This window comes from Nerophis lumbriciformis, linkage group LG07, assembly GCF_033978685.3.
Source record: "Nerophis lumbriciformis linkage group LG07, RoL_Nlum_v2.1, whole genome shotgun sequence".
Lineage (NCBI taxonomy): Eukaryota > Metazoa > Chordata > Actinopteri > Syngnathiformes > Syngnathidae > Nerophis > Nerophis lumbriciformis.
Window position 1 is genome coordinate 57,216,994 of NC_084554.2, and position 13,749 is coordinate 57,230,742.

The 13,749-nt window shown below is 37.9% G+C and overlaps 1 protein-coding gene across 1 annotated transcript in view; it reads left to right on the top strand.

The window, feature by feature from the left end:
• Nucleotides 1–3,697: 3,697 nt before the first annotated feature.
• Nucleotides 3,698–13,749, top strand: part of adarb2 (adenosine deaminase RNA specific B2 (inactive)) — a 420,947-nt gene continuing 410,895 nt past the window's right edge. Inside the window, exon 1 of the mRNA XM_061964838.1 lies at nucleotides 3,698–4,032. Coding sequence (XP_061820822.1) covers nucleotides 3,930–4,032 — 103 coding nt within the window. The 5' untranslated portion in view covers nucleotides 3,698–3,929. The remainder of the gene's footprint in view (nucleotides 4,033–13,749) is intronic.

Consider the following 13,749-nt stretch of genomic DNA (forward strand, 5'->3'; position numbering starts at 1 on the left):
AACGTGGTTAGTGGAGCTCCCCCTGGTGTTGTGGTTATGGCGCTCATTTACGTTAAGGAAGTAGTTTGACATGTACTTCGGTATCAGGGAGGTGTAGCGGATTTTATAGACTAGGCTCAGTGCAAGTTGTTTTACTCTGTCCTCCACCCTGAGCCAGCCGGTAGGAGTGAGGTGTGATCTGGGGTGGAGGTCTAGAAGTAATCTGACTAGCTTGTTCTGGGATGTTTGGAGTCTAGATTTGAGGGTTTTGGAGGTGCTAGGGTACCAGGAGGTGCATGCGTAATCGAAAAAAATAAATAAATATATATATATATATATATATATATATACATATATATATATATATATATGTATATATGTATGTATATATATATATGGCGCCTCGCCAAGGAGCAGCGAGAATACCAAGAAGCGCATATGCCAAATTTTCAAAGAGAACGGCCTACGGATCACGATTGAAGCCAACAAGCAAACCGTCAACTTCCTTGACGTCACTTTCAACCTGAGAAATAACAGCTACCAACCATTCACGAAACCCAACACAACACTCCAATACGTGCACCATGACAGCAACCACCCACCCACCACCACGAAAAGAATACCTACCGGAATCAATAAAAGGCTATCGATGCTGTCATCTAGCAAAGCTGAATTTGACCAAGCAACCCCCCCGTACCAAAAAGCCCTTGATGAAAGCGGATACAATTTCACCCTCACCTATGAACCCACGCCAGGAAACCAGCCAAAAAAGAACAGAAAACGAAACGGCATCATCTGGTACAACCCCCCATACAGCAAAAACGTCTCAACGAACATTGGACACAAATTCCTCAATCTGATTGACAAAGACTTTCCCAAAGACAACACCCTAAGAAAAGTATTCAACAAGAACAACATTAAATTGAGCTACAGCTGTATGAACAATATACGACAAATCATCTCAAACCACAACAAAACAATTGCAAATGAGCCTCCGGCCCCCGGACAGAGCGACTCCAAAACCAACAAAGGCTGTAACTGTCGAAAGAAACCTGATTGCCCTCTCAACGGGGGATGCTTACAAACATCAGTTGTCTACCAATCTAAGGTAATACGCAAGGACATTAACACATCCGACACATATGTAGGATTAACCGAGGGAGAATTCAAAACCAGATGGAACAATCACAAGGCTTCTTTCAGGAACAAAAACCTGCGAAATACCACAGAACTCAGCAAACACATTTGGGACCTCAAAGACAATAATGTTGAATATTCAATAACATGGCAAATTCTTGCATCCAGCACACCTTACAATAGTGGTAATAAAAGATGCAACCTATGCTTGAAAGAGAAACTGTTTATTATTTACCGTCCAGACCTGTCATCCCTCAACAAGCGCAGCGAAATTGTAACAACATGCCGCCATAGACGGAAACACCTCCTAGGTAACACATGAGCCAATCACCACGCCCCTACGCCAGCCTGTACCCACCCACTCTGTGCCCTATATAAACCATGGTATGTGAATGCTCCCATTAAAATCTCCTGATGATTGAGGGAACCCCTCATGAAACAGGCCTGTAGAGATGAAATAGTCATGTGATTTTTTTCCCCACACATACATACATATATATATATACATATATATATATATATATATATATATATATATATATATATATATATATATATATATATACATTTATATATATATATATATATATATATATATATATATATATATATATATATATATATATATATATATATATATATATACATATATATATATATATATATATATATATATATATATGTATACATTTATATATATATATATATATATATATATATATATATATATACATTTATATATATATATATATATATATATATATATATATATATATATATATATATATATATATATATATATATATATATATATATATATATATATATATATATATATTTCTGCACAATCATTGAAATAAGGCAGAATATTTGAGCAATATAACATTCTCTTTGTGTTATATGGGAAACTGTATTTAACCTTCTTCTAAATAAACAAGTTTTTACATACCTTATTTACATGCCTTATTTACACAACTTATTTACATACCTTAGTTAATATTTAATTATAAATATCATATTTCCCCTTTTGACCATGAATGTGCTGCTTTTGTCATTTCTTCCAAATAACAGACACCCTTGAAGGAGCATTATGTCATCACTAACTTACGTCATCATAAACTTACGTCATCACTAACTTACGCCATCACTAACTTACGGCATCACTAACTTACGTCATCACTAACTTACGTCATCACTAACTTACGTCATCACTAACTTACGCCATCATTAACTTACGTCATCACTAACTTACGTCATCACTAACTTACGTCATCATAAACTTACGTAATCATTTACTTAGGTCATCACTAACTTACGTCATCACTAACTTACGTAATCATTTACTTAGGTCATCACTAACTTACGTCATCATAAACTTACGTCATCACTAACTTACGTCATCAGTAAAGTTCAAGTTAAAGTTAAAGTAGCAATGCTTGTCACACACACACTAGATCACTGGACGTCTGCCTCACCTGGTGACCTCCAACCTTTAGGCAGAAAGGGGGCGTCGCTGTGATGTCACCCCTCCCCTGCATGACGTCACAAGTCCTGCCTGGCGTCACGAGTCCTGCATGACGTCACAAGTCCTGCTCGGCGTCACAAGTCCTGCTCGGCGTCACAAGTCCTTCATGACGTCACAAGTCCTGTATGACGTCACAAGTCCTGCATGGCGTCACAAGTCCTGCTCGGCATAACAAGTCCTGCATAACGTCAGAAGTCCTGTATGACGTCACAAGTCCTGTATGACGTCACAAGTCCTGCATGACGTCACAAGTCCTGCTCGGCGTCACAAGTCCTTCATGACGTCACAAGTCCGGTATGACGTCACAAGTCCTGCATGACGTCACAAGTCCTGTATGACGTCACAAGTCCTGCATGACGTCACAAGTCCTGCATGACGTCACAAGTCCTGCTCGGCGTCACAAGTCCTGCTCGGCATCACAAATCCTTCATGACGTCACAAGTCCTGCATGACGTCACAAGTCCTGCTCGGCGTCACAAGTCCTTCATGACGTCACAAGTCCTGCATGACGTCACAAGTCCTGCATGACGTCACAAGTCCTGTATGACGTCACAAGTCCTGCATGACGTCACAAGTCCTGTATGACGTCACAAGTCCTGCATGACGTCACAAGTCCTGCCTGGCGTCACGAGTCCTGCATGACGTCACAAGTCCTGCTCGGCATAACAAGTCCTGCATAACGTCACAAGTCCTGTATGACGTCACAAGTCCTGCATGAAGTCACAAGTCCTGCTCAGCATCACAAGTCCTGCATGACGTCACAAGTCCTGCCTGACGTAACAAGTCCTGCTCAGCATCACAAGTCCTGCATGACGTCACAAGTCCTGCATGACGTCACAAGTCCTGCATGACGTCACAAGTCCTGCTCAGCATCACAAGTCCTGCATGACGTCACAAGTCCTGCATGACGTCACAAGTCCTGCCTGACGTAACAAGTCCTGCTCAGCATCACAAGTCCTGCATGACGTCACAAGTCCTGGCTGACGTCACAAGTCCTGCGCGCTGCTGACTCCAAAGTGTGTGACGCCTGCAAGGTGCGCGCAGGCAGCACCGGAAGCTGCGGCGTGAAGTCTGTGCTCTCCTCTCGTCGTGACGGCAGCAGCGTGACCGTGACGGACAGTCCAAGTGCGTGTTGTGCTGAGGACGTGAGAGGACGTGATAGGACGTGAGAGGACGTGAGAGGACGGCGGCCATCGTCATCCTCGCGAGGCGCAGGCAGGATCAGAAAGTTGTTCCAGGGCGCGCAGGAAGGAGCCGCGGGAAAAAGGCGCGGGAAAGAGCAAGGCGCATGGCGGCCGTGCTGGCGAACAACAGCCGCGCGTCGGAGGCTGCTGGCGTGCATCTGAAGGGCAAAGTGAGGAGGAGACGCAGGAGGAGAAGCAAGAAAAAAGGTAAGAAAGCAAACAACTTTTCTTGCGTCCACGCGGCTGACACGCGAAGGTCGCGCGCACCTTGGCGGCGCAGCGGAGCGCGTCTTTGTTGGCGGGAAAGTTGCGCTGAAAGAAGCTTTTTTATTTGCCTTTTATTCTCTCAATTATTATGATTATTATCATGGCTAATAATTGCATTTGCAAAAGGATTTTTATTCCACTGAAAAATGAAACATCTCATAAAAAAAAGCACATTTTTGATTTTGTGTATTTGACATTTTTGTAAAAAGGACCGACTTTCTAATCCATGATTGAGTCGCAAATCCGCGTGGAAAATACTTCAATCCCAATTTAATTAGGCAAATAAACATCATTCCAATCACTTCAATGATGTTTATTAAATACATTTTTTTATTGAAAACTACCAACGTCTTTTTAATTTACCATCTGAAGCAATTATAGAAAATAACTAACATTAATTAGTCACACTCTTTACAACATCAATATTTATATTTATTAAAGGGACATAAAACACATCTATATTCAAGTTGAAATGACACATTAGGGAGTGTCACATGATGCCTAAATAATAATAAAACATTATTTATATGTAATCAAGGAGTTATTAGTGACTCTACACTTTATTTCATGTCATTAATATCAAATGAGAGCAGCTGCGCCTGGAAGGATTTGCAGGTCACGCCGAGAAAATATATCAGCCCAGCCGCTCTTTTATACCGACTTCTCTGCATATATATATATATATATATATATATATATATATATATATATATATATATATATATATATATATATATTTATATTTATATATAGAATAAAATCCCCTGATGAGCAGGGAAACCTGTGAAAGAGGCTTGTCGGGATGATATAGCCTCGGTGTTTTTTCCCCGACCTAACGTATATATATATATATATATATATATATATATATATATATATATATATATATATATATATATATATATATATATATGTTCCTGCTATTAAGTAATTTTAGTCAGCAAAACAAGTATTTATTATTAGTCACTGAATGTTGCGCAATTTAAAAGAAATATTCCACTTGAAAGTGAATACACTCCAGCAGCATATTAAGTACAGAGGACTTAATATAATTAATGTATTGTGTAGAGAGGACTTAATATAATGATTATATTGAGTACAGAAAATGACTTAATATAATGATTATATTGAGTACAGAAAAGGACTTAATATAATGATTATATTGTGTAGAGAGGACTTAATATAATGATTATATTGAGTACAGAAAAGGACTTAATATAATATTTATATTGTGTAGAGAGGACTTAATATAATGATTATATTGAGTAGAGAGGACTTAATATAATATTTATATTGTGTAGAGAGGACTTAATATAATATTTATATTGTGTACAGAAAAGGACTTAATATAATATTTATATTGAGTAGAGAGGACTTAATATAATAATTATATTGAGTAGAGAGGACTTAATATAATGATTATATTGAGTACAGAAAAGGACTTAATATAATATTTATATTGAGTAAAGAGGACTTAATATAATTAATGTATTGAGTACAGAAAATGACTTAATATAATATTTATATTGAGTAGAGAGGACTTAATATAATGATTATATTGAGTACAGAAAAGGACTTAATATAATATTTATATTGAGTACAGAGGACTTAATATAATATTTATATTGAGTAGAGAGGATTTAATATAATGATTATATTGAGTACAGAAAAGGACTTAATATAATATTTATATTGTGTAGAGAGGACTTAATATAATGATTATATTGAGTAGAGAGGACTTAATATAATAATTGTATTGAGTACAGAAAATGACTTAATATAATATTTATATTGAGTAGAGAGGACTTAATATAATGATTATATTGAGTACAGAAAAGGACTTAATATAATGATTATATTGAGTAGAGAGGACTTAATATAAGGGCTTGGAGTCCTTATATGAAGTCCAGTATTTATACATTTCTGTATTTTGAGGCTTGAAAGGAGCGACTAGCAAGTGTTCCTGGGAGTGTGTTGACGTTCTAGAATGTGTAGCCAGCCTTCATAAACACTTAGCACATGTCGTCAAGCTCATTTCCAGAACCTCTCGGCTTTTTAATAGCCCAAATAATTGGAACAAGGAGACGATACATTAAAATGTAGCAAATGTATTTACATAATGGAAATGACAGAATTGGTTCCGGAACATTAAGCATTGCGCAGGATTCTCACACAATGGCTGACAGGCCTTCACGCCGCCTTTCTTCTTCTTCTTCTTCTTCTTCTTCTTCTTCTTCATCCATCGGCGCCGCTCATTCCTGCTGAGACCCGGGACTCTGTTCAGGTCTGCTCCTTGGCCATGTCTGCTCTGGAGGCGCCGGCTCCTCACAAGGGAGACGCTGCCTGCCGAGAGAAAGCCTCTTTTTATTCAAGGTGGACACACCACACAACTATCATTACGTTCAGTGTCTAACAACAACTATCATTATGTTCGGTGTCTAACAACAACTATCATTATGTTCGGTGTCTAACAACAACTATCATTATGTTCGGTGTCTAACTGTGAACGGACAAACTGATCTTAGAAGATTAAGTGAAGTGATTTTCTCCAAGTGAAAGTGTGTGAGAGCCGCAGCTTTTATTTCTCACTTTGTCCGATGTCGTCGATGTCAAAGCGAGCGCCTGAGTCTTCCTTTACGCAAACTCAAAATGCTTTTTCATTCTGGGTGTCAGACAGGATTGATTGACAGCTGATTATTGATCACAGACTGGACTTAACATGCAACGTGTGGCAGCTGAGACTTGACCTTTTTGCTTCTGCGCCTTATGGGAGCACATGTTGCTGTTTTTATCCAACAAAAACGTACAGCGCAGAGATTTATAGTCCAACATTATTCTTTTACAAGCAGACTTATCACGCAGCTTATCACCCCCCTAGGGCCACGCCACACTAAATCAGCGTATCGTCAACCAGAGGCCAAGATGGCGAGGAGGAGGAAGAACAAGACGGGAGAATATCATTCATGTTGCAATTATTGTTTACACTCTGCCTGCCGGCCAGCTGCAGCAACCGGGAGGAGGAGAGGAGGAGAGGAGGAGAGGAGGAGAGGAGGAGAGGAGGGGAGGAGGAGAGGAGGAGAGGAGGAGAGGAGGAGAGGAGGGTCATTGCTCGCTCAGCCCGCTCTCTCGTCCTCGCTACCAGGACCAGCACTAAGTCAAGTCCAGGCCCGTCTTTCCACAAGGACTAAAAACCACCCAGAATACGCAGGAAAAGGACTAAAAAGCTCATAGAATATGCAGGAAAAGACTAAAAACCACGTAGAATACGCAGGAAAAGGACTAAAAATCATGTAGAATACGCAGGAAAAGGACTAAAAACCACGTAGAATACGCAGGAAAAGGACTAAAAATCATGTAAATACGCAGGAAAAGGACTAAAAACCACGTAGAATACGCAGGAAAAGGACTAAAAAGCTCATAGAATATGCAGGAAAAGGACTAAAAACCTCGTAGAATACGCAGGAAAAGGACTAAAAACCTCGTAGAATACGCAGGAAAAGGACTAAAAACCTCGTAGAATATGCAGGAAAAGGACTAAAAAGCTCATAGAATACGTAGGAAAAGGACTAAAGACCACGTAGAATACGCAGGAAAAGGACTAAAAAGCTCATAGAATACGCAGGAAAAGGACTAAAAAGCTCATAGAATATGCAGGAAAAGGACTAAAAAGCTCATAGAATACGCAGGAAAAGGACTAAAAAGCTCATAGAATATGCAGGAAAAGACTAAAAACCACGTAGAATACGCAGGAAAAGGACTAAAAATCATGTAGAATACGCAGGAAAAGGACTAAAAACCACGTAGAATACGCAGGAAAAGGACTAAAAATCATGTAAATACGCAGGAAAAGGACTAAAAACCACGTAGAATACGCAGGAAAAGGACTAAAAAGCTCATAGAATATGCAGGAAAAGGACTAAAAACCTCGTAGAATACGCAGGAAAAGGACTAAAAACCTCGTAGAATACGCAGGAAAAGGACTAAAAACCTCGTAGAATATGCAGGAAAAGGACTAAAAAGCTCATAGAATACGTAGGAAAAGGACTAAAGACCACGTAGAATACGCAGGAAAAGGACTAAAAAGCTCATAGAATACGCAGGAAAAGGACTAAAAAGCTCATAGAATATGCAGGAAAAGGACTAAAAAGCTCATAGAATACGCAGGAAAAGGACTAAAAAGCTCATAGAATATGCAGGAAAAGACTAAAAACCACGTAGAATACGCAGGAAAAGGACTAAAAATCATGTAGAATACGCAGGAAAAGGACTAAAAACCACGTAGAATACGCAGGAAAAGGACTAAAAATCATGTAAATACGCAGGAAAAGGACTAAAAACCACGTAGAATACGCAGGAAAAGGACTAAAAAGCTCATAGAATATGCAGGAAAAGGACTAAAAACCTCGTAGAATACGCAGGAAAAGGACTAAAAACCTCGTAGAATACGCAGGAAAAGGACTAAAAACCTCGTAGAATACGCAGGAAAAGGACTAAAAAGCTCATAGAATACGTAGGAAAAGGACTAAAGACCACGTAGAATGCACAGGAAAAGGACTAAAAACCACGTAAATACGCAGGAAAAGGACTAAAAAGCTCATAGAATATGCAGGAAAAGGACTAAAAACCTCGTAGAATACGCAGGAAAAGGACTAAAAACCTCGTAGAATACGCAGGAAAAGGACTAAAAACCTTGTAGAATATGCAGGAAAAGGACTAAAAAGCTCATAGAATACGCAGGAAAAGGACTAAAAACCACGTAAATACGCAGGAAAAGGACTAAAAAGCTCATAGAATATGCAGGAAAAGACTAAAAACCTCGTAGAATACGCAGGAAAAGGACTAAAAATCATGTAGAATACGCAGGAAAAGGACTAAAAACCACGTAAATACGCAGGAAAAGGACTAAAAACCATGTAGAATACGCAGGAAAAGGACTAAAAATCATGTAGAATACGCAGGAAAAGGACTAAAAATCATGTAAATACGCAGGAAAAGGACTAAAAACCACGTAGAATACGCAGGAAAAGGACTAAAAAGCTCATAGAATACGTAGGAAAAGGACTAAAGACCACGTAGAATGCACAGGAAAAGGACTAAAAACCACGTAAATACGCAGGAAAAGGACTAAAAAGCTCATAGAATATGCAGGAAAAGGACTAAAAACCTCGTAGAATACGCAGGAAAAGGACTTAAAACCTCGTAGAATACGCAGGAAAAGGACTAAAAACCTCGTAGAATATGCAGGAAAAGGACTAAAAAGCTCATAGAATACGTAGGAAAAGGACTAAAGACCACGTAGAATGCACAGGAAAAGGACTAAAAACCACGTAAATACGCAGGAAAAGGACTAAAAAGCTCATAGAATATGCAGGAAAAGGACTAAAAACCTCGTAGAATACGCAGGAAAAGACTAAAAACCTCGTAGAATACGCAGGAAAAGGACTACAAACCACGTAGAATACGCAGGAAAAGGACTAAAAAGCTCATAGAATACGCAGGAAAAGGACTAAAAAGCTCATAGAATACGTAGGAAAAGGACTAAAAACCACGTAGAATGCACAGGAAAAGGACTAAAAAGCTCATAGAATACGCAGGAAAAGGACTAAAAAGCTCATAGAATACGCAGGAAAAGGACTACAAACCACGTAGAATACGCAGGAAAAGGACTAAAAAGCTCATAGAATACGCAGGAAAAGGACTAAAAACCTCGTAGAATACGCAGGAAAAGGACTAAAAAGCTCATAGAATACGTAGGAAAAGGACTAAAAATCATGTAGAATACACAGGAAAAGGACTAAAAAGCTCATAGAATACGCAGGAAAAGGACTAAAAAGCTCATAGAATACGCAGGAAAAGGACTAAAAAGCTCATAGAATACGTAGGAAAAGGACTAAAAACCACGTAGAATGCACAGGAAAAGGACTAAAAAGCTCATAGAATACGCAGGAAAAGGACTACAAACCACGTAGAATACGCAGGAAAAGGACTAAAAATCATGTAGAATACGCAGGAAAAGGACTAAAAACCACGTAAATACGCAGGAAAAGGACTAAAAACCATGTAGAATACGCAGGAAAAGGACTAAAAATCATGTAGAATACGCAGGAAAAGGACTAAAAATCATGTAAATACGCAGGAAAAGGACTAAAAACCACGTAGAATACGCAGGAAAAGGACTAAAAAGCTCATAGAATACGTAGGAAAAGGACTAAAGACCACGTAGAATGCACAGGAAAAGGACTAAAAACCACGTAAATACGCAGGAAAAGGACTAAAAAGCTCATAGAATATGCAGGAAAAGACTAAAAACCTCATAGAATACGCAGGAAAAGGACTAAAAATCATGTAGAATACGCAGGAAAAGGACTAAAAACCACGTAAATACGCAGGAAAAGGACTAAAAACCATGTAGAATACGCAGGAAAAGGACTAAAAATCATGTAGAATACGCAGGAAAAGGACTAAAAATCATGTAAATACGCAGGAAAAGGACTAAAAACCACGTAGAATACGCAGGAAAAGGACTAAAAAGCTCATAGAATACGTAGGAAAAGGACTAAAGACCACGTAGAATGCACAGGAAAAGGACTAAAAACCACGTAAATACGCAGGAAAAGGACTAAAAAGCTCATAGAATATGCAGGAAAAGGACTAAAAACCTCGTAGAATACGCAGGAAAAGGACTTAAAACCTCGTAGAATACGCAGGAAAAGGACTAAAAACCTCGTAGAATATGCAGGAAAAGGACTAAAAAGCTCATAGAATACGTAGGAAAAGGACTAAAGACCACGTAGAATGCACAGGAAAAGGACTAAAAACCACGTAAATACGCAGGAAAAGGACTAAAAAGCTCATAGAATATGCAGGAAAAGGACTAAAAACCTTGTAGAATACGCAGGAAAAGGACTAAAAACCTCATAGAATATGCAGGAAAAGGTCTAAAAAGCTCATAGAATACGTAGGAAAAGGACTAAAAACCATGTAGAATGCACAGGAAAAGGACTAAAAAGCTCATAGAATACGTAGGAAAAGGACTAAAAACCACATAGAATGCACAGGAAAAGGACTAAAAAGCTCATAGAATACGCAGGAAAAGGACTAAAAACCTCGTAGAATACGCAGGAAAAGGACTAAAAACCAGGTAGAATACGCAGTGAAAGATCCCGTGCAAACACACAAATGCAAAGAAATGGACGACAACAAGTCACTCCCTGCTGGCGTGACAACAATGAGTTGGTGAAATGATTTCATTACTCAAAGTCTTGCATTTACATTCTGTTGTCTCCATTATGGAGATTGTGTAAGTAACACAATTCAATCCAAAGAAGTTTACGTAGTGAATAAGACGCAGAAAGGAGCGTACATGAGAGCGGTGGTGTGTTCTTCTTCATACACAACCTGCCAAACACTCACTGTCAACATTGTTTATTTCAACTACTTTATTATAGTATTATAAAATAATGTATTATAAAAGTGTGTTTCATCCAATTACTGTACTCAAAAAATATAACAAAATAATCAATAGATTATTCAATTATTGTAATCAATTTTCATTAAAAGTGTTTTATCCAATTACTGTACTGGAACAATCAAAGAAAATAATCAATAGATGATTGCAATAATTAATAACTGCTCGAGCCCTCAAACATCACAAGACATTGAGAAACAACTCAAAATGTAATTATTTATGTATTTATTGATATTATTTATATTGATATTATTTATATTTATATTTATTTATATTAGGGCTGTCAAGTGAAGATTTTTCATCAGATGTAAACCTGTGATTACTCATGATTAATCACAAGTTATTAGCTTGCATAAATAACATTTGTTGAAGAAAACACCACAATATTTGTGTACTAATGCAACTTGCTAGTCACAATGTTGTACACAAACTTGTTTTTATGTTTTATTCATCTGTTTACAACTTGGTGACAATAAGTACGGTAAGAATAAACTTCACATTTTCAAAGTCTTTGCAGTTTGCAATAATCTTGTAAACAAAGTACAGTTACTAATGTATAATGTAGTAAACACTCTCATAAACAACTGAACATAGTTAATAGTTACTAATGCATAATGTAGTAAACACTCTCATAAACAACTTAACAGAGTTAATAGTTACTAATGAACAATGTAGTAAACACTCTCATAAACAACTTAACATAGTTAGTAGCAGTGACGTGCAGTCACTAGAGGCAGGTGAGGCGGGGCCTCACCTGCCATCATGGGAAGAAAAAAAAGTAAAAAGAAAAAAAAAAAATTAAATTGTTAAATGTATCCAGTGATTATACTATAAAGTTATTTTCCATTTAACTTCACCAGTTTTAGATTATTTTTATTCAAAATCGCTGAATTTTCACATTTGCCGTTCAAATACTGAGAAGAGACGGTGCGGTGATCAGCAGCCAGTTGAGGCACGTCACTCAGTGCCTCAACATGGATTGCGCAATGACTGGGCTAACTGCTGGCCTGCTGTGCAGTGAGACTGTATTGCTATATGAATTATATTATACATTTCCATAGTTTAGTTAGCTGAGGTATATAATGTACAGTGTATTTTGTCAACAACTGTATGTGTGTAAAGTATTTCCATACTTGCCAACCTTGAGACCTCCGATTTCGGGAGGTGGGGGGAGGGGGGCGGGGCGTGGTCGCGGTGGGACGGGGGCGTGGCTAAAAGGGGAGGAGTATATTTACAGCTAGAATTCACCAAGTCAAGTATTTCATATATATATATATATATATATATATATATATATATATATATATATATATATATATATATATATATATATATATATATATATATATATAAGAAATACTTGACGTTCAGTGAATTCTAGCTATATATATCTATATATATATATATTTATTTTATTATTTATACATATATATATACATATATATATGTATTTTTATATATATATATATATATATATATATATATATATAAAAAATAAATACTTGAATTTCAGTGTTCATTTATTTACACATATACACACACATAACACTCATCTACTCATTGTTGAGTTAAGGGTTGAATTGTCCATCCTTGTTCTATTCTCTGTCACTATTTTTCTAAGCATGCTGAACACCCTCTCTGATGATGCATTGCTGTGTGGCACGCACAAAGGTGATTTCATCAAATGCACTAGATGGCAGTATTGTCCTGTTTAAGAGTGTCACAACATTGCTGTTTACGGCAGACGAACTGCTTTACGGTAGACAAAAACGTGACTGCTGTTGTTGTGTGTTGTTGCCGCGCTGGGAGGACGTTAATGAAACTGCCTAACAATAAACCCACATAAGAAACTAATAACTCGCCCTCCATCATTCTGCAGTTATAACGTGATTGGGCAGGTACGCTTTTTTATATTGTGGAGGACCTGAGTTCGCCTGAATTTCGGGAGATTTTCGGGAGAAAATTTGTCCCGGGAGGTTTTCGGGAGAGACGCTGAATTTCGGGAGTCTCCCAGAAAATCCGGGAGGGTTGGCAAGTATGTATTTCTTGTGCTGAGCAATCATAAAACTGCTGCGAAGACGCACTGTGTGAGGCTCGCAGTAATCCTGCCTCCTGGTGGTAGAGAATGCACTCCCGCCATAGAATGCACCCCCCGACGTGAGTGTTATATCAACTAAAGCCCACACTTA